A 23,014-nucleotide genomic window follows, 5' to 3' on the forward strand; every position below is an offset into this window, starting at 1 on the left:
AATTTTTTAAGAAGTGTTCTTCTCAGAAGTCCCGCTGTGATAAAACGAGTAGATTTCTTTGTCCATTTAAAGTAGAGACTGTGAGGATGCAAACGGTGAAAGGCTTTGATCAAATTGGTCATGTGAGAGGTATATGTGCTGAGCCAAGACCCTACCTAGTAGAATCTGAGGGTGTAGAGTACAGACTTATCCACAGACATCTTCCTGTATCAGAAACGATATTGCAGCATCGTACCTGTGATACAGACTCTAGATCTCGGAGCAACCCTGACAATGTTAGTACTGAAGAACATGTTGCAGTATCCATTCCTGTTCCTAATGTCCCAGATGTACCCAAAGTTGAACATTCCTCGAAGACTGTTCCCGTTGCTAGATCCAATTCTGACTTTTATGTTACATGGTCAGGTCGTATTTCTAGACCTAGAGTAAAATACACAGCCACCTGAATGTGATTGTTTTGTGTCTTAATTTTGTATGATTGCATGTCAGAGAATTAGTTTTGTATAATTGCTTGTCAAAAGATCATTTCTGTAAATTGCATGTCATTGAATACTGTAATTTCGTATGTGGACTATTTCTCAAGTAAAGAGGATGTAGATCCGAGCATGTGTATGTACCTTTAAGAAGCATTTCCAGATGTAAGCACGTGCATTTAAATCGTGAGCATGTGCAGGCAGCAGTGCCATTTTGAGAGAACAGCCAGAGTGTTAACATGTACGAGTGTGGTAATCAGTCTACGTTACAAAGCCTCATTCCTGATCTGTTTGTGTGTAATAATGCTGTGATCTGAACCCACGAATGTTCGTTTGTTTTATCCTGACCAGATGAGTGACACCTTGGACTTTGATGCCATGCTTTTGTTTGTAAGTTGTACAGCATAGCATGATTTCCTCACTACTGTAGACACGTGGTGGTCAAAGGCTACATTACTGTGTGTGTGGGTCCCCAAGTCCCTGACTTTTGGGTCAGCTGTAAGGGGTGTGTTGTCAATATGATAGTTACCAGGGTTGGATGACTTCCCGAAGGATACCGTTATGCACGGTTACTGGTAATTCACCATTTGTTCTGTTTAGTTGGTACTGTAAGGTACTAGCAATTCTTGAATTCACTAGGAGGAGTTACCAGGGCATTGTTAGTTGTTCAAGCCATGCAATTAAACTGCAGGGCATTTTGGCTGACATTATTGGGTGTTAATGGCATTGCCCATCACTTAAAGAAAAAAAAATTATGGGCAGCTTAAAAATTCTTATGTGGATCTCAGGCCCTAAAAGCAGATTTACTTTTTGTTGTTTTTAAGAAAGTAAGTTACCTTGTATAGAGCCCCATCACTCTTTAACATACCCAGAAATTTTTATTCCTTCCTTATTTACAGATAGGTTCATAGATCAGTACTAGGCTAACTACCTTTGTGGTTCATTTTAAGCCTAGCCAGTTTCCCATACGAGTATCAAACCATGCACCATGTGGTACCTAAACCATAATGTCGACCTCCCACCCTATTTAATTATTCCTTGTTGCTTATTTTATCAACTGGACAGTTAGGCTAGTTTTGGTCCCTCTTAATTCACAGTCTGGCTGCCAGGCACAGGTACGTTTAACATTTATGTTGAGGTAGGTTGTACCATAAGAATATATGAAATCATCATTATGCGAGCATAGCATCAGAATATTTGCATAATAAAAATTAATGTATTTGCACTTCAGGTAATACAGAAAAAAATATAGAATATTGGATCATTACTTAATACTTGTAGTGTCTGACTTTAACAAATACTGATCTTTGACTTTAGTAAGGCATGGTTTGTGAGGGGATTTGATAATGGGCTCTGATTGTGAATAGGTTGCTGGGATTTTGTGGAATGGAGATCTGATCGGTGACGGTGATGGACAGGATAGGGTAGGCTGAGGTATCCATTAGCTGTCAATGCATGTGAGTGATGGGCATGGGCTCCAGTTACAATCTGAGCTTTTAAAGAGCATGGTATGAATCCGGTTCCAGTGACGGGCGAGGAAGGAGGGGGTGGGGGGTAACATTACTGTCATGACATAATCTATAAATATTGTTTTACGGCATACAGCAGTGTCGGTGAGAGAATACTCAGCAGCTGTGGAACTTAGACCTTTGGCTGCTGCTGATTATTGCATCTGTGTATACTTGGACTTCTCTTCTCTTAATGGCAGTTGTCTTCAGGGCCCGAGTTGGTGTGTTCCTGAGTGTAGTTACTGTTACGATGTGAAGTCCATAGAATTTTTGTGTTGAATGCAGAGTTGCAGGCAGATGTACAGGTTTACATTTCTGTAATGTGTGTACACATCTGAATGGTACCTGCATACTTTGTGTGTGTGTATAAATATTTGTACATTTCCTACACACACACACACACATTTATATTCACTCAAACATCTGTGTGAATGTGCAGATTTATAAAATAAAACTTGGCAGCAGCATTTGGTCAGAGGTTTAGTCTATACTTAAAGTAAAAAACCACGTTAAACACACTTTCGTAACATTATAAAATCACACAGTGTAGTCTCATATCGTTCAACAGTGATGTGTAGCAAAACTTTAAAAAACGGTTTAAAAAAAAACACTCCTTCCTGTTACTTAAAATACATATAAATGACACAACTAAACTAAAATTCTCTATAAACTATTCAACTTCCTGTTTCTGAACTTCTTAGCAATACTAACAAGTGGTAGTGGAAGGTATGGCCCTAAGCATATTTGTCCTTGCATTTCTTTCCTGCTTGTAGTCGGTATCATTTTGAGTGAGTCTGGTGTTTTATTTTGATAATCTTATTTTTAATTTAGGTTTGAAAAAATACCGTTAACTGCACCAAGTACTTGGTGCATTGTGCAGTATACTTGAATTATGTTATCAGTCTGGAATGGTGTTCTGTAGTTGTAGCGACTATTTGAAATTGTTTTCATGAATACTTGAAGACCCATAAGAATGTGTAGTTGTTTTTTGTGCGTGCATGTCTGTATTTATATACATATGTAATGTGCTTTATTCTTTTTAAGAAAGTGTTCCCTTACAACGTTTGGTGTAAATAGTGTTTTTATACCCCAGATTCCTGGACGTAAGTTCAGTACCTTGTTTTGAAACTTTTTGTCTTCAGATGGGGTGATAATGCGTTCTGTTATTTCTTGTTACGCTTGTGTTTGTAGCTGGATGGTCGAATAATGAGGTGGTTGTACTTGGCCATCTAGTGGTAATGAATGTTAATCCCCATATTCACCTTTAGTGCCTATGGAAATTATTTTGATTTTTTCTCATCTGATTTAATAGATTTTTATTTGTATGAGCTCACAAGGGCAGTTGAGAATTTGTTTTAGGAAACACCAAGTATGGTTTCTGCTTTTGTCCATTCTGAATTGCATATCATCTTACCTTTAAGCATCCCTGTGACTAGCACTTGCTCTAAAACCTGCTGGAAAGCACTAGGAAGCCTTAAACTGATACAAGCACTCTACTCTCCTTGTTAATAAGGAGAAATTAATCATAGGCACTAAACATCCTATAATTGCAAAGTACCTTGCTAAAGTAAGGGAAACAGCTCTTGTACTTTACAAAAAAAAAAAACAAGCACCAAATCAGGCATGGCCAAGGGTCAACTTCCAGTGATTTCTCCTGTCCACCTGGTGAATCTGGGCATACTGGGGCAATGCAGCAATTGCCTCATGTACACAGACAAACCCTCTCCTCCTACCACCAAACACTAAAGCCTGCGAGAGATGCACTTATATAGCCAAACTGGAAGCAAAGCTTTCTCCACCCAAGATTGTGCTAGACAGTCAAGAGGAGAAGGTTAACACCTGCACTACACCTCAAGCAACACATAGCCTTTCTAAACCCACACCACCAACACCCTCGCATAGCAACAGTAAACCCTCATATGCGGAGCCCTTTAATAGTAACCTACCCAAGCAACAATGACCTCCGAAGCTGAAACGCAAACAAACACCAGTGTGCCACCTAACAGCAGCCCATAAAGCAAGACAACATACCCAACACTTAAGTCATAGGTGGCTCTATAGTCAGGCACACTGATGTCCCACTCACCAGGCAGAACAAGGAGAAAATTTCAGTCAGCTGCCTGTCGGGTGCCAGGATCCGCCATATAACGCATGCACTCAAGTCACTCCACAAGTGCAAATATAACTCTGTCATTGTCCATGTTGGAGTGAATGACTTGAGATGTACCTCCCTGGACTGCATGAAAGTGACATGGAAGAGCTATCTGATCATCTGGCCCAGGAAGGTGTGACCCTATCCCTGAGTAGCATCCTGCCTTCGCCCAGAATGATACCACGGTATAAGGCAAAATGATTAACTTCAACAATTGGCTAAGCTTCTGGTGTCTTTCAAAGAGGATCCAGTATCTCTCTGCCTGGGACGACATGATCGACAGACCACAATGCTTTGCCAGCGATAGTCTGCACCTGTCGCCCCTGGGATTCAGGTTACTGGCTCAGGTTCTTGCCCTCCCTATAGTGCCTTTTTTAGGCAAAGTTCAAAGGACAAAACCACCACCGTAACAGGTACAAGTATGCAAAATCTGAAGGTAATGCTACTTAATGCCAGAAGTCTAAACCTCAAAATGCACTCTCTCGAGGCACTCCTAAAAATGGAGAACATCGATATCTGTGCAGCAACTGAGACCTCGTTCAAGGCTCCAGAGAGCAACCCTGCAATACCAGACTACAACTCTTACCACACTTTTCGGCCACCAAACCAGGACTGAAACACTAAAGGTGGAAGAGTGTCCATATTCACCAAGGATATTCATACCACCAGGCTAGTTGCCCAACACAATGCGTCTGAAATTCTCCAGGTGCGACTAACACTAGGTAAGACTGCATTCCAAATTGCAGCTTGCTACAGATCCCCCACTATGCCCCAAGATTTCTCACTACAGCTTTCTAAACCTACTGGAAAATGTTGATACAACCAAACACCCTAATACTGGGTGATTTCAACTACCCTGCCATTAACTGGGAAAACTACTCGTGTACCAACACCTTTGCCCAACAGTTCTTGGAATTCATAAATTCCAATGCCCTGGATCATCTAATCCATAGTCCCACCAAGGGCTCCAATATCCTAGACCTGGTCATTACCAACATGGGTTATCTATGCTCCACACCTGTGGTCACATCCTCATTGGTCAGGTCTGACCGTAAGCTAATCACCCTTGACATCCTCATCCCTCCCCCACCCCCAGTAAGGAAACCTCCGTAAAAAACTTCTCCAAAGCCAACTTCATGCTACTCAAGTCAGAAGTGACAAACTTCATGACACCTATGCAGATGGGAACTGAAAGTTCGACTGCTGAATCCTGCACAAAGGCACTGCACGAGCACATCCACTCGTGCATGAATCCTGCCACCCAAATAGAACCAAGAAGCTCTCCTCCAAAAAATGGAAGCCAATCTGGTGGTCCCTTGTCATAAACAAACTTTACAACAAAAGGAAGAAACTGCTGCAGAAAAGAGGAAAATCCCAGGATGCAAAAAACTCCCTTACCAGCCTCAGTAAGAAGCTGAGATCCCTCAAAGTCCTCCACAAAGCTAGTTGCAAAAATAAAATTGCCAAGGATTCCAAAGACAACCACAAGGCATTCTATAGCTATGTTAAGAATCTAAATGGCAATGCTCAGATCTGCTCTGAGCTACAACAGAATGCCATTAAATATACTGATCCCAAGGAAATTGCCAGTATCCTGGAAGATCAATTCAGTGCCAGCTTCACCCCCTAAAGGGCCCATCTCAATACCGAAAGATTGCCAAATTCTGGTAATAACTGCCACACAGGTAAAAACATCACTATCCAAACTTAAGAATACAGCATCCATGGGACCAGACGACATCCCAGGCTGTGTACTACATGAACTACAAATTGAGCTGGCACCTCAACTAAGTGTCGTGTTTAATCATAGCCTCACCTCAGGCTTCGTGCCCCCTGAGTGGCGCACAGCTACAGTTATCCCACTCCACAAGGGGGATCCACCTTGGATCCTGGGAACTACTGCCCCATCAGTCTGACGAGCCTGATCTGCAAGGTCATGGAATGTACTATCATGGAACTTATAAACAAAGACATTGGCAACCTTCAAACGCGGGACCCCACCCAGTTTGGGTTCATGAAGGGCCGATCTTGTTTCCTGAACCTGATTGATTTCTTCGAATCAGTCTCCAGAGCTGTGGACGAGAGTAAGGCAGTGCACACAGCCTATCTGGACCTCGCCAACACCTTCGACACCGTCCCCCACTCTGGAATCATAGATAAACTTACTAAGCTGGGCATTAATCCCTACGTCACTCGATGGGTTGCCAACTCGCTTACTGATAAAACCCACACTGTAGAAGTAGCCAACTCCAAATCCAGCTCCAGACAAGTGGAGTACCTCAGGGTTCAGTCCTGGGACCACTCTTGTTTGGAATTTACTTCTCTGAAGTACAGGCCAGCACTAAGGGAGTCTGGCTAACAAAGTTAACAAGATGACTGCAAACTGGTAGCCATTATTGAATCCCCAAATGATGTGGATATTCTACAAAAGGGCCTTACAGAAACAGATGTTTGGTACCAGAGCCATGGGCTGAAGCCCAATGCCAAGAACTGTATAGCTATCCCCTTTGGGAAAAACATGTACCCATGAATTACCACATAGTTGGCAGTCCACTAAACACTGAAAGTGTGATGAGACTTGGGGACACAGGTGGACAGTGGTCTCACCTTCAATAACCACATTGCCACAACAGTCAGGAAATTCTTCTATGTGGCACACCTCATCACTAAGGGCTTTTCATCCAGAAAGAAGGAGGTCATTGTCCCACTGTACTCATTTCTCATTAGACCCACTATAGAACACAACGCTCCATTTGGTATGTACCTATCAAGACATCTGCAACAACTGGAAAGGCTGCAGAAATACCTCACTAAAAGAATCACAAGCCTAAAGCAGATGCTCTATGCTGACCGTCTAAAAAAACTCTAACTATACTTTGTCGCATATTGTCTACTCAAGAGGCGATCTCTGCTTAACAGACAAGGCCATGTCAAACCCAGAGCTGTTGGACATGCTACACTTAAAGAAATCCCAATCCCTCAGAGCCACACGCTCCAGGGATCTAAACCTTATCACAATGAACAAAACATGCTGGAAGGATAGGTTCCTGACTCAGACTCCTCAGACTCTGGAATAGGCTGCCCATACATGTCAACCAGAGCGCCTCTTTGGCCCTCTTCAAAAGGAACCTTGACTATTGGATGGGAGATGGGAAATTCACCCCAAGGATCACTTCAGTCGCCCTGCTAGATGGATTCACCCCTGGGATCACGTCAGTTGCCCTGCTAGACGGGTCCAGGGAAGTAAATAGTGTGGGAAGAAATAGCCAGGGAATTGTTATGGCTAGGCTTGTATAGGCCCTAGGACTGATAGCCTAGTACCAACCTATGAATCTATATGCATATTCAAGTAGGTGTGTTTTCAGTAAAGCATTACTGTCAAAATATCCTTATATTTTCATCTTGGTCCTTCACCACATGCATTATGCTGGATAGGTAGGTGTCTTGTTTGCCAGAGATACCCATTTCAGTCTTTTTTGATAGTGTTCTTTAGTGCTATTACTAGAGAAAGCTTATTTGTGCAGTTGTAGTGTTTAACTAAAAAGTTGACATCAGTGTTAAATTTTGTTTAAGCGGCATGTGCTATAAAGTACTCACTCAGAATGCATTCATTTTTTCTGAGCTCCATAAAACAAGACCTGATTGGGTGTCCATTTATAAAATTTTCTGTAGCTCCCTTTTCCTCTTATAAGCTAGCCCTCTGCATAGCTCTGCTGTGTATTATCACTAGTATGTGTTAGTTAGGCTTTCTGGTCATAATTTTTTTGGGGCTGTGTACTGTTGTCTGCTGTTAAAATTACACATGCTTTTATTTGAAATGATTGTATACTACAAGCATACTTTGTGCTTTTTGAGGGTTGAATGTATGCTACAGACTGGTCAGGTTGCCATTTTAGGTATTCATTCATGTTTGTCATTATGGTCACTGCTGCAGTAGCCTAAGCTGGGCTATATCTTTAATAGGATATAACAGCCAGCCAGCTTTCAAAGCTTCAAGGCACTTTTCACACGCCTGAACTGTTAGCTGGCTCAAGCTAAGCAGACTAAAATTCAGGTTTTGGCACCATGCCCTTCAGCGCTTTCCTGACACTAAAGGGAGTGCATTCTTTTGAGGATTGAACAGCTAATGCTGTTTCATTGCTGGGCAGACAAGTTCCATATGGGGGAAAACTTCCACTTTTCATCAAAGAAGTTACTTTAAGTAAAAGGTGTACTTTTAAGTCCAGAAAAGTGTTTTGTTGACTGTCAAGTGACTTTTATTTACTTCTAAACGGGAGTACACTTGTTTTTCTTATTTTTGTGGTAAAATGTTGGTAAAGTTCTTTAAAATTATTTTTTTTCTGTGGAAAAAACTTTTTACTTTTGGGGGCTGGGGTAAGTATTAGGTGCTTTTTACTTTCTACTCCAGAGGGGGAAGAGTTATTTTTTTGCTACTGACTGTTGAATAACAAGCAGTTCCCCCGGTTGGACCTTCCTCCAGCCACAAAAAGAAAATGATTAAGCAGGCTGGTAATTTTGTTTGTCAGAGGTGGGTGACTCTGCTGTAGTGGAAGCTGGTGCCTCGGACCACTCACCTTCTTTTCAGATCCCTCTGGTGTAGTCCCTACAGCCGCCATGTACCAAGAGTTGGACACAACCTCTCGTGCTTTTGGGAGTCCCCTTAGTGGGAAAGGAGAGACACTCTTGTTGGGTTTGGGAGAAGGGACATGGAAAACTACCTGTGCTTGTCCAGAATGTTGTGCTCCATCCATGGGGATGTTGTTACTGGCATTTCTGGGTCTGTTTCGTCAGAAATTCCTGTAAAAAATTAACTTACCACTAAACATTTGTCATGTTTATTTGACTTAACTCGGTCTTGTGCAAGCTCTTGACCCTTCTTGTAAAGCTCTTATGGTAAGAGAAAAGTTGATTCCTCTTTTCCTGAAGTTGTCAAGATATTGAACATATAGGGGATTGTAAAAAGACAATTACATTTTTCTGCACAGGTTTCTGATTCAGATTCTATGGAAAGTACAATTTCTGATTCTCCCTGTGAAGGATAGACTTTCTTCGAAGCGGTTTCCATGAAGAAACTTTTTTATCCAGTTGGAAAACAGTTTCTCATTCCCTCCGAATATATGATTTGCTACAACTAGAATTTCCAGAATCCTTCACCTAACACTCCAGTTTTGTTTGCCTTGGAGGATGTTTTGTCACAGCCTGCAGCTACTTGACAGTCAACCTGCTGCTCCTAAAAAGCAGATATGGACCTCAGTCTTAAGTTTTTATTCACTGAATCTCAGACCTAACCAAGTAGCTATTGTATTAGTGACTGCAAAAAATGTAATTGTCCCTCTCCTCCTGTCAAGGATGGGAAAGCTTTAGACAAGTTAGAGGAAAAAATGCTTCTGCAACTTTAATTTTTAGAGTTCTCAGTTGTCAGGCTCATCCTGGCTAATTGTGAAAGTATGAGGAATATTTATTTATCAAGTCGCTACATATTGTTTAAAATGCGTCTGTGACTCTGTGGATACTTTCTCCAAGGCTACAGCCACTGAAACTGTCTTGAGGATGTTCAGAATGAAATTTTGAATTTTTCATTGGACAATAGAGAGACTTGGGGTGTGCAGTCCTTCTGCTGCAGAAGTCCTCAAAAAGTATGATGAGGAGAAAGTTGATTTAGGAGAATCTGTTTTTTAAGCCTTCTTTTTAAGTTTTCCAAGGGGATTCTCTTACCTCATGTAACTGGCAAAAAGCAAAATACAGTCCCAGCAGAATGCTGGTAAGCAAATATTTAAAAAGCAGTGGTGGTGAGGCTCCAAAAAAGCAGGATCCCACAGAAGAAAAGTCCAGTAAGTCAAAATGTTACTGCATGAGGGACCTTACTGGCGGTCCCTTAAACCTCCCAAAAGTCTGACTCTCCATTTCTGTCTTTGGCAACAGATTGCTTCAAACAAATGGGTCCTGAATGCATACAGTCTATGCTACAGATGGCAGTAGGAGGCTCCTCCCTCCTTTACAGGGGTTCCTCATCAGCCAGACCAAGGTGTTCTCTTTCCTCCTGTCTTACAATACATACTGTCTCAAGGGGTAACAAGTTGTCCCTCCTCCTTTGTCAGTAGAATAATTTTATTCATAAATGGTTCTGGTGCAAAGAAAGAAGATTCTTGGAAACCATTTCTGAATCTCTCCTTACTGAACCAGTTTGTGATGGTACCAAAGTTCAAAATGCTTTCATTTCACAACCTGTTATCCTTCTTCCTCATTTGAGTTTAATGACCTTAGATTTAAAAGATGCATATCATCACATTCCTGTCCATCCAGATTGCAGATGTTTCTGAATGTTTTGTATGTCTGGATCACATTTTCAGTTCTGCCTTGCTCTTTGGGCTAGCCACTGCTCCAGAGGTGTTCACAAAGTGTCTAGCTCCTGTGATAGTTCACTGCAGATTGCAGGGTATCTACATTTTTCCGTATTTAGACTTGCTTATCTTTGCAAAGTCTTTTCAAAATGTCCAGAATCTGTCTTTTGGGTACAACGTCTATACAGGCTGAGATTCAAGGAGCACATTCAGAAGTCTTTCTGACTCCTCCTCTTATTGTTTTTCTGGGGTGCCTGCTGGACACCTCAGTAAAAGAGATGTTCTTCTACAGGAAAAAAAAAATAGATCTATATTTAGAGCTATTTGAGTTTTTCCACTCGGGCTTCTGTCTCAGCAAGGAAATTCTTTAAGATTTTGAGTCGCAGGACATCCATGATTTGCATGATATCTCTTGCAAGAGTCCAAATCAGAAAGATACAGTGCTATCTAAAATCTGTATGGTCTCAGCATCTGCACCCATTGGCTTTTCAAATTCCAGTCTTAGGATTGTAGAAAGGGAGATCATATGGTGGAGACGCATTTCTGAGAATCCACGTCTCCCATTCGCCCCTCCTGCTCTGGTACAGTCTGTCACAGTAGATTCCTCAGACATTGGTTATGGAGCAGTATCAATGGGCATAAAAGTGCAGGATCTTTGGAGCAAAAAAGACCAAGCAAACATAAGAGAGCTGTTACAAATGCTGCCATTTCTCTGAATAATCTGTGGTCCCCGGGACCTCTTCAAGTATTTACAAACAGTACCACAGTAATGAGGTATAAAGTAGCAAAGGGGGAACCAGATCTTACCCCCTGTGCAGACTAGCTGTGTTAGTATGGGGAATAGCTTTACAGCACAGTCTCACTCTTTAGGCATCTTGCATCCTGTTAGAGCAAAATTGTTTGGCAGACAAGCTGAGCAAGACCTGCAGAGACTTCATGAATGAAAACTGAATCGGAGGGTTTTCCAAGATTTGATCTTCCTGTGGGGAACATGTCCGGTAGAGGTTCTTCGTATTTCACTGTTGCAGTCATCACATTTGGGTTATCCCTGCCAGGGTAGCCCTCAGTCGGCCCGAATATCAGAGACTTAGTATATCTGCATCTGTTGCTGTTGCTCCAGGACTGACATCAGGTCGTCCGTAGCATAAAGCAAGGCAGCCAACGCCATTACATCAGTCTTTATTGCCAAGGAGCCCGAAGTAGAAGCAGATCGCACGAGTCCCGGTCAGCCGCTACCTGAGTTTTCATTTTCCGAATTGAAGTTGAATTCTTCTAAAGGTAGGTACACCATTGGGGATCCTTTTTTCTTGCTCTAACCAATGTCAGAAAAAGTTAACAATTGTCTTGCCTGTGGAAAGCAAATACCACACAGAGACTTTCATTCTTACTGCGTCATTTGCTTAGGCCCAGACCACGATGTCCCCTGCTATCATTTTTGTGCTCTGTTCAACACCAGAACTATAAGTCGTCAGGCCCTTATTGTAGCTAGATATTTTCGCTCCCAGTCCTCTAATTCTGATATGGCTTTGGCAAGCCATCTGACAGCAGATCTTCTGAAAAAACGTAAGGCTAAAGACAGAGACAGACCGCACAGGTCCAAACGTAGCGGCAACGCTTCCGTTAAGCTAGTCGTCAGTTCTCTGGTCCTGAGTGAGGCGCTTTCGCAGCCCTTGATGCCCACTTCTGTGGATTTGCAGGCCGCTACTGAGACCCTTTCAGAGTCCGGTATGCCGCAAGTCTCTTTATCGACTAAGGATCCTGAGGATGTCGCTACCTTGGATGGGTCTGGAGCCGCTGAGCAGGCATCGGCTTCTGTGGATTTGCAGGCCGCTACTGAGACCCTTTCAGAGTCCGATATGCCACAAGTCTCTTCATCGACTAAGGCTCCTGAGGATTTCGCTACCTTGGATGGGTCTGGAGCCGCTGAGCAGGCACTGGCTTCCGAGGAAGTGCTTCACGCTACTGGTTCTCGACACACAGACTTCTTTCGTGTCTGCCGTTCTTTCGAAAACTACCAAGTTTCTAAGGCCCAGAGTACGAACCACACCTAATCGATGACCCAGTCTCAGACGCCTGCTTCCTTGCCTCAGTCTCAAATGCTTAAAATGGCGGAAGACCATATAATGCTGATCAGAGGAGGCCAAGCTACCCCTTCCAAAAGAAAGAGATTTGTCCCCAGTAGTTTTATCTGAACAGGAGTCCGATGACTCTGATGCATTTGAATATGAAGACATGCAACCCCTCTCTGCTTATGAGGATTCTGATGCAGAGAAATCCATTCTTTCAGCTTCTCCACCTGAGGAATTTCCTTTGGGGAAACCCTAGATACTTTAAGGGAGCATTTTCAATGGGAATGTCAGGACTACCCTCAGTCTAAAAAGAGACTTGGAGGAATTCTTACATCTTCCACAGCACAGATCTCTGGCCATTCCTGCTGTCATGGATGTTGTGGATTATGTTTTTATGGAATCTAGTTTGACTCCTGACACCCTCCCTCCTGCTCCCAGGAAACCTGATAAGTACTATAGAGTCCCTGACTCTTACACATTTCTTTTCAAAAATCCTACTGCTGACCCTGAGGTTATTTCTCAAGGGCCTAAAGGAATTAAAGCAACTTTTGCTAAGAATCCCACCACCTCAGATAGGGATTTCTGAGCATTCGATAGATGGGGTAAAAAAGTATACATCTCTGCTACTCTTGCTATTAGAGCACTAAATTGTCAGTTCCATGTGCTAAAATTTCAGCAACATACCATGGAACTCAAACAAAAAAAATCTTTTCCTGCTTATGCAGAAAATAGTTAAGAGTTAATGCATTCTGCAAGTCAAATAACTAAGCACACCTTAGTGTGGTTTTGATGCCCTAGAAGCATCTTGCAGGGCAGCAGTCACTGGTTCTGTCCTTAGTATGCTTGGCTTAAGGAACAGCCCTTGCCAGACCATGTCAAATCCAAATTATTGGACGCACCCTTGCACAGTGACAACTTATTTGGCACCAAGGCAGAAGGAGGTCTTAAAAAAAAAAAAAAAAAAAGATGGAAGAAAAAGATGGAGAAAAAGCTAACTCTATGCAGACAGTTAAGGACTTCCTGCAGGTCCAGCCACCCAGGTTCAGTAGGCATTGCCCCTCCAAGCACTGGTCCTTTCCGGCCCCCTCCAGGTCAGCTCAGCCCAGACCCCAGGGAAGCAGGCCCCCAGGCAGCAGCCTTAGGGAATGCAGAGGTCTAAGCAATGGAGTTCCTCCTCTTCAAAACCAGGGAGTGCTAAGCCACCCCCTCATTGTAAGAACTCAGTGGCTTTCCACTTTCACCCCTCCCTCTGCCCACTTGCACTTGCCCCTAGGAGGAAAACTCTCCTTCCACGCAAACACCTGGTCCACCATTACCAACGACCGCTGGGTCCTCAAAATAGTGTCCCAGGGATACAAATTTTATTTCCACACACTACCAACCCCAAAAGGGTTCCGAGATCTTCCCCCAAACCAGTGGACAGAGGCCAAATAGCAAGTCCTTTCCATGCTCTTTGAGGGCAATAGAGCACGTTCCTGCAGAACAGATAGGCCAAGCTTTCTACTACAGACTCTTCCTGGTACCCAGAAAAGAGCGCACCTGGCACCCCATCTTCGATCTATCTATTCTAAACACCTTTCTGCTGATGCCAAAATTCAGAATGCTCACCTTCCTGCAACTACTACCTATGCTCTCCAGAGATGCTTGGTTAGCCACCCTAGACCTAAAAGAGGCATACCTACACATCCCAGTCATGGAATCATGCAGGAAATATCTACATTTCAGGGCAGGATCACTGCACTTTCAGTTCTCTGTGCTTCCTTTGGCTTATCCACTGCACCCAGAGTATTCACAAAATGTCTGGCTCCCGCCAGTGCTTTTTGCAGCCAAAGAAATATTCAAATTTACCCATACTTAGACTGCCTAATTCAGACAGTCAGGAAAAGTTGCTCAAGCACCTGGTCTTTGTAAAGGACCTTCTAACCTCCCTAGGGTATACTATCAATGAAAAGAAATCCAAACTAGTACCCACCCAAAAAATTATTTTCCTGGGAGCAAGCCTAGACATAGCATCCCAGATGGCATTCCTTACACCAGAAAAGCAAACCTACCTGACAGCGTATTTCTCTCAGCTAGCCACCCAGACCCCAGTTGTCTGCAAGGAAAATCCTGCAAGCTCTGGGGTTTATGGCTTCTTGCATTCTACTCATTCCATGTGCCAGACTGTATATGAGGAAACTACACTGGTACCTAAAAAGCATTTAGTGTCAACACTCTCAAGACCTGGAAACTCTTATACCAGTGATACCTTGTTTAAGGAAACATTTTCTTTGGTGGGCAGCAGTATGTTACCACAACAAGGGACCCACAACAAATACATGTGCACATCAACCAAAAAGAGATGTTAGCTGTCAAGCACGCCCTGACAGCTTTCAGACCCTTACTCACCCTGGGGGCTCTACTTATCAAAACAGACAAACCCACTGTGATGTGGTATATCAACAAGCAGGTAGGGACTCACTCGTACCCTCTGTGCAGGCTCGCCATGACCCTTTGGGACATGGCCTCAGCCATGTAATTACATCTGTTAGCACAATTCCTGCCAGGCTCGCTAAACTCTCTGGTAGACAACTTAAGCAGAAATCTTCTGGACCCACACGAGTGGCAGCTAGACCAAAGAACCTTCACCTTGGTAACTCAGAAATGGGGCACCCCGAAGGTCGACCTTTTTGCTTCCCTCTCCAACCATCAGCTCAGCAAATTCTGCACCAGGGAGCCTCACTGCAAGGCCTGGGAAGTGGATGCTTTGTCCTTCCAGTGGGTCAACCTCTCGGTCTATGCATTTCCCCCACTACCTCTCATTACAAGAGTACTGCTCAAAATAAAGGAGGAAAAAACGAGGACAATCCTGATTGCCCCAGACTGGCCACGCCAGCACTGGTACCCACTGCTGCGCAGCCTGTCCCCTCTGCCACCATGGCATGTCTCTCAGATCCCAACACTCCTGACCCAGAGGGAAGGAGCATTCATGCATCCCCAATTGCAGTCCCTCAATCTGGCAGCCTAGCTTATTCCCTGACCACTGCACAAGCTGCCAGTCTCGGCAAACAAGTTCTAGATGTTCTACGTGAGGCCAGATGCCCTAGCACTAGAAAGTCTTATGGTGACAAATGGAAAAGGTTTTGCACCTGGATCCAGGCTAAGGGAGCCGGGACGGCACAGCCCTCCCTACCTCATCCTGGATTACCTTGCTGATGTACTACACAGGGGTCTATCCTTTTCTATTAAAACTCATGCTTCTGCTATCTCTGCTTATTTCAGCACAGAGCCACCTCTTTTCTCACACCCTCTCATCAAACAGTTCCTAAGAGGGGCTAACAACTTGAGGCCACCCAGAAGAGCACCTACCCTAGCTTGGGACCTAAACTTTGTGTTGGAAAAGCTCACCCTGCCCCCCTTTGAACCAGCAGCTTCAGCAGAGTTAGTTTCTGTCATGGAAAACTGTCTTGCTTCTGGCCATCACTTCAGCAAGAAGAATATCCGAGCTACAAGCACTAATGGCTGTAAGAGCCCTTCATAATTTTCCATGCTGACAGGGTCTTCCTCAGGACTAACCCATCCTTCATGCCAAAAGTGGTGTCCAGTGTGGCTCTCAACCAATCCATTTATTTGTCCCCCTTTTTTCCTAACCCACAAAACAAGGGGGAAAGGATACTGCACTCTCTAGATGTGCACAGACAGCTCAGATTCTATCTAGACAGGACTAAATCATTTAGAAAGACTGATCAATTGTTAGCCAGCTTTGCTGCAGGAGCAGAGGTCAAAACCATATCCAAACAAAACATTTCAAAATGGATAGCACACTGCATCCATTTCTGCTACAAGCAACACGAGAAACCTCCCCCAAGGGGGTCAGGACACATTCTACCAGAGCAACCTCCACCTCTGCAGCTTTCCTCAGGGGTCCCCACCAGGGACATCCTGAAGGCTGCAGCATGGACATCAGTTCATACCTTCACCAAGCATTACCACCTGCCTATCTTTTCCAAATCCAGGGCAGGCTTTGCCACCGCAGTCTTGTAGGGCATCCTAGCCAGCCCCCAGTCTTCTCTCTCTCCTTACAAGTAACTTTTGGTATTTACTTTCTACTGGTGGTGTTCTCCCACCATACCCTAGCTCCCTCTTGGGGGCTCCTGACGGGGCAAGAAAAACTGATGTAATTGCACTGGCTGCATTATTTTATACTACTGATGACCTGCCTTCAGTCCTGGAGCGACTGCAACCGATGCAGAAATACTAAGCCTCTTGAGTTCGGGCTGACTGAGGGCTACCCTGCAGGGATAACCCAATTGTGATGACTGCAACAGTGAATACACTCTTGACATCTACATTTATGGTAAGTGTACACAACTATACTATCTTTAGCCTCCTCTCTAAAGAATAAACTGGCAAACTTCTGTTCCAGGACTCCATACAAGAAGGCCTGGAAGATGGATGCTTTTTCTTTTCCATGGGCAGGAAAGTTCCTGTATGCCTTTCCACTTATTTCATAGATACTTCTGAAGATTTGGAAGGACTACTCAAAGGTTATGGTGGTGACTCCCTTTTGGCTCAGTCCAGTGATTCTTCCTAGTGAAGATGGTAAGGGGCAATTACTGCAAGATTCCTCAGACTAGATTTACTTGTATAAGATCAGCGGTGTTTGATGCATCCCAACCCCAAACTGCAGTTGACTGAATTATTCGGTTTTAATAAGTTTTAGGCACTTATTTTCAGAGGATGTGCAGCAGGTATTGATGAAAGCAAGGAAGCTTGCTACTAGAGAGCCATTTATCAGCAAATGGAAAATGTTTTCTGTTTGGTAGCAACAAAAGAACCAGCACCCATTCAGGGCTAGTGTTTATCTGATTTTACAATATTTGTTCGTTACTTTCTATGGCCTGTTGTAACTACTTTGTCAAGGGTCATTTGTTCTTGTCAGCGTGCAGGCTCGTGAATCCCCGCTTTTAATGCATCCTCATTTGAAAATGTTTTAGAAAGGGCATGTGCAGAAATGGGGAAAAAGGGGGTTGTGGATGGATGGGATAAGAAGCTTCCCAAGAAAACAGTGGCTCCTTCTTGTGATCTTTAATTTTGTGTTAGAAAAAAATAACACTTGCTCCATTTAAACCAACTCATCATACTTGAGGTTAACATGAAAAACAAACTTGCCCATTGCTCTGACCTCTGCAGGAAGAGTATCTAAGTTGCCAGATCTTGTGGTGGGTCAGCCTTCTCATTTTACACAAACGTAAGGTCTTTTTGAACAAGTCCTTTTAATGCCTAAAGTGGTATCAGAGTTTACCTTAAAATCTGTCCATCTTCCTATCTACTTTACAGAACCTAAAAGTGAGGGACAAAGGATATTTCATGCCTTGTATGTCGCGGTGGTTGTGCTGCGGTAGCGTTGTCTCCTCACAGTAAGACGCTGCCCGGTTCGATTCTCAGCTAGAGCGTCTTCTGCGTGGAGACGTGCGTGAATGGGCGTACCTTCGTTGAAGGTTGTGCGTCAGGGCTGGTAATTTGGCACGTAAAAATCAACTACCAATCATTAGCGGACCGGAGTTCCGCTGTGGCGACCCCAAACCGGGAAAAGCCGAAAGACACAACAAAAAAAAAATGTCCACAGGCAAGTTGGGTACTATGTTGATATCCCAAAAATCTTTCAGAATGTCCTGTCAGTTCATTTCTTGTCATAAGATGGAGACAAGTTGTCAAGGCTGACTATTTCCATATATGTGTCTCAGGCTATTACGTTTTGTTATTTCCATGACAACAAAACTATTCTAGGCAGGGTCAAGGCTCACTTTAGGGTCTTAGCTTCATCTGTAGATTCTTAGAAAGGATCTATTCTAGAAGCAACAGCTTTGTCTCCTGTGCAGACGGTCACAAAGCACTTAAACTTGATTCCTTCTCTGGGTCTAGGACAGGCGTTTTATTCAAACTATTCTCTAGGGGCTCCTGGACCCTCTTTCCTTTTCACAGTTCAGCTACTGCAGCAGTGATCATAATGATGAACATCGCACAGTTGTGTAAGTAAACTTACTGTAACTGTAGATGTTCAAATCATAACTGCTACAATAGCCACTCCCTCTTCCCATACCCCTTATTTTTTGTTGACTTTTTGCCAGAGTGTGGACATGCATCTTTTCCTTTTCCTAGGATTGTTTTCTGAGTGTAACGTTCCTTTACCTGTAGGCATGAAAGTTCTGAAGGGCTTGGCACCCAAATTCAAATTGAGTTACTGGGCATGTGGAATGTGCCCAGAAGCTTTGAAAGCTAGCCAGCTGGCTGTTGTATCCTGTGCGAGACATAAACCCATAAAACTTGGGCTACTGCAGCAGTGATCATTCAAGCATCTACTGTTACAGTAAACTTACACAGCTGTAGGTTTTGTTAAGCAACCACAGAATACTGCATTCCATTTGCACATTTTTTTTCTACAGTTTGTTGAAGACCGCTAACACTAGACAGCATTGTCATTTATTTTGGTATTGGAAGGAGAAGAGGGCATGTGCAGATGGGAATGGGATGTTAGGTGGTCAAACTCATTAGGATGCTGCTTGCACATTTTTTTTCTACAGTTTGTTGAAGACAGCTAACACTAGACAGCATTGTCATTTATTTTGGTATTGGAAGGAGAAGAGGGCATGTGCAGATGGGAATGGGATGTTAGGTGGTCAAACTCATTAGGATGCTGCTTGCGCATTTGTGTGTCTAGATAAGAGATGTATAGGTTGATATGTAAACATACTTACACACATGAAAGGGCACCAGATAAATAGAGACTTGGATCTTTGATTATCCAGTTTGTAGAGTAAAATGTGCAGAGTAAGTAGTAGTAATGCAGTGAAGCAATGTACAATGTAATTGATTAAAAGAGAAGGCATAGAGTATTTTAAGTAGGGGTCTAGCTGTAAACGCCATACTTTTCCATTAGAAGGTTAGCCTGTGTTTGCTCAGGCAGTTTTAAAGTGCACAGTAATGTGCTTACGGGGAATATTTTTTATTTCCTAGTATTGTGAAGTTTTTAGTGGCCAAATGCTGGCTTGTCCTCTGCTACTTGACAACTCTAATTCATAATTAGATGAAAGTGATGGCCTAACATTCAGCAGGTACAGTTAATAAAGTGATATTTTTTTTACAGTGTAGAAGAAGCTGTTTTGTTTTTCCTGTGCTTCAGTGTAGGTTGTAATCAAACTGATTTTATGTAATTGCAGCCTTTTATGTCGCCACGATACGCAGGAGGCCCAAGGCCCCCCATCAGAATGACAAACCAGGTACTGTATTTATTTTGATTCTAAGTATAGTATGATCTGATCTGCAGAAATGAAGGCTGGAATTGAAAAGAAAAAATTATGGCAGTACTTTATTTTGCAGTTTAAATTCCAGTCCTTTCACTAGAAAGCTTAGAAAATTTGACTAGAAAGCAGAAGCATTAAGTCTATAAAGCCTTACATTTGTATAAATTGTTTTTAGATTACGCCAGCTATACTATTTACTGTGTAGTTCTTCATTTTGTCTGCTTTGATAAACAAGTCATTTATTGTTCCCTTTTGAATATTTGACATGAGTCTGCAGGTGAATCAAGAGGAATTGGAGAGAGGTGGGTGGGGTTTAAAGCATGCTGAATCTTTCTCTTGCTGCACAGCAAACCCTTTTAAGAAGGTCTTGTGCTTCTTTCATATTAGATTTTGGAGTGACATAATGTGTGTGCACTGTTTGCAAAAACTGTTGGATTAAAATTTCTTTAACTTGTTTCTTTTTGCATTTTAGTTGTGACTGCAGTTATAGCTCTTCCATGATCCATATACTCTGTTTTCAGCTGATTATTCATATGTAGAAGATAATGATCGGATCTCTGATCATAACCAGGTTGTTACATGTTTGAGATATGGAAGCAAAAGAAATAATTCACCTCGAGCAAATCAAAGATCGAGGTGGATCTTGGCATCTGTCTTGAGAACATACAAAAGCTTGGTTATGACTGGAGAGATCCACCCATATTTGTTTGTGTTTAATGGAGTTTTACCAGTTAAAGAAAGTGAAAAAAGAAAAAAGTGTAGGAGAGACAAGTGTTTAATAGCTTTGAGAGCAGTAGCACATTTAATGCTGCCAGGTATGTCTTTTGTAGTAAATGGAGCTTGAGCTTGCAACAGAGAAAAAAATTGTAGGAGCTTGAATGTGTTTTATAGCTTTAAAAGCTGCAACACACACTTAGTGCTGGCTTACATGGCAGCTGGAAATGAAGTGCCATCTTTGACCCTGTAATGGCTTTTATTTTGCACTGCCACACAGAATAATTGTGGCATTCTTAGTTTTACAGCTTTTAAAGCTGCTTTAGCTCTTGTTTTGTGATGTTAATACACCACTAGAACTTAACTGTGCTGAACAGTGATTAACAAAACTTTAAGCACCTGTCTTATGTCAGAAAGGTGATTAACAAAGTTGTCATTTTTCCCCAGAATTGGAGTATAAGCATGGTACTTTAAGCAGGACAAGCCTTGACTGATTCTCTGTTATTATTGTGACAGTTTTTGGCACATCTCTGCACACTCCCCAACCCCCTCCCCTAAAAAAAGCTCTGAAATATGCATAATGTTGGCCTGCTGCTTAATCTGTGCAGTACTTTGTCTACCTCCCAAACTCGTGCACACCAGCTGTACTTTGAGTGCAGATGTTTTTCGTGTTTCACTGTTGCAGTCATTACATTTGGGTTATCTGCCTGCAGGTAGCCCTCAGTCGGCCTGATTATCGAAGTCTTGGGTCCTACGTCGGTTGCTGTCTCATCTTCCATGACGCCAGGTAGTCAGGGGTATAAAGCATGCAGCCAACGCCATTACATCAGTCTTTCTTGCCGTGCAGTGCCCGAAGCAGAAGCAGTTCACAAGTGCCAGTCGTCCGACTCCTGAAATTTTCATTTTCGAGTTTCAGGTCGGAAGTCTTCAAAAAAGCTAAGTACACCGTTGGGGATCCCTTTTTCTTGCTCTAAACTGATGCCAGTAAAAGTGAACAATTGTATTTCTTGTGGAAAGCAAATACCTCATAAAGATTTTAATTCGTATTGCATTCCTTACATAGGCCCAGACTACGACGTCCCTCACTATCGGTTTTGTGCCTTTTTCAATCCTCGAACTATTCGTCATCGGTTCATTTTTGCATCTGTCTATTTGGTACTTGGTAAAATTATGCAGAAATGGCTTCAGTAAGCCATCCGACTACCGACATTCCAAAAAAAATAAAGATAAAGACTGAGACAGACCACATAGTCCAGTTTGCCAGTACTCAGTGCGGCACTTTCGCAGCCCCTGATACCCACTACTTCAGATTCTCAGGCCTGTATTGACACCCATTCGGAGTCCGGTATGCCGCAAGATGCTTCAACTATGTAACCTGTGGATGTCTCTACTTTGGATGGGTCCAGAGCCGCTGTGCAGGCACCGGCTTCTGAGGGTGTATTCAGGCCTACTGACTTGCATATCAAACCAACGCCATCTTCTTCAAGGCGTAAAACTTGATCCACGCCTAGAAAACAGACGCCCAGACTACATGGACAAGCCCTTATGCCTAAAAAACAAATAGTAATGGCTGAAGACCTTACTACTCTAATCAGGGGAAGCCACTCGTCTTCTAAGAGACCTAGAACTGATTTTCCTTCTGATTCTTCGGATCAGGATTCTGAAATTTCTGTTTCTTCTGATGGTCAGGATTTGCCCTTATCTAGGTTCATAGCTAGGTACTAGGCTATTGGCCCTAGGGCCTTATATAAGCCTAGCCAAAAGGTACCCTGACTTTTGCCACACAAGAAAATTATTTTCCTGTGCCCCTGTCAAGCAGAGCCACCTAGGTGATCCCCGGGGTGAATTTTCTATCTCCCATTCAGTCATCAAGATTTTTCTTGGAGTGCTAATGAGGAGCTTTGTTTGATATAGATAGGTAGTTAGTTCCAGAGTATGGGAAGTCTCTGGGACAGGAATCTATCCCTCCAGCATGATCTGTTTATTGTGGTTAGAAGGTTTAGGTCCCTAGAGCGTGTAGCTCGGAGGGATTGGGATTTCTTTAAGTGGAGCATGTCCAAAAGCTCTGGGTTTGACATAGCTTTGTGTGTTAGGCAGAGATTGCCTCTGAGTAGGCGATATGCAATGGAGTAAAGCTGCAGTTTTTTGAGACGGTCTGCGTAGGGCATCTATTTGAGGCCAGTAATCCTCTTTGTGAGGTATTTCTGCGGCCTTTCCAGTTGTAGATGTCTTGTGAGGTACATACCAATAGGGGCATTGTACTCTATAATGGGTCTAAAGAGTGACTAGTAATGGGGAACAATAACCTCTCTTTTCCTGGATGAGAAAGCTTTTGTGATGAGGTGCGCCACATAGAAGGATTTCCTGGCTACTGTGGCGATGTGATTATCAAAGGAGAGACTACTGTCCACCTGTGTCCCAAGGTCTCTTATCACACTTTCGGTGTTAAGTAGACTACTGCCTTTTTTTGGGGG

General features: G+C 43.0%; 1 protein-coding gene across 1 annotated transcript in view; it reads left to right on the forward strand.

Moving 5' to 3' along the window:
- The window catches only part of SSBP3 (single stranded DNA binding protein 3), a 687,989-nt gene that overhangs the window by 69,680 nt on the left and 595,295 nt on the right, over positions 1-23,014 (forward strand). The window contains exon 5 of the mRNA XM_044085486.1: positions 19,743-19,802. Within this exon, the coding sequence (XP_043941421.1) occupies positions 19,743-19,802 (60 nt within the window). The remainder of the gene's footprint in view (positions 1-19,742; positions 19,803-23,014) is intronic.

The sequence above is a fragment of the Protopterus annectens genome, chromosome 10.part0 (assembly GCF_019279795.1).
Source record: "Protopterus annectens isolate FY-2018-M chromosome 10.part0, PAN1.0, whole genome shotgun sequence".
NCBI classification, from domain to species: Eukaryota; Metazoa; Chordata; order Ceratodontiformes; family Protopteridae; genus Protopterus; species Protopterus annectens.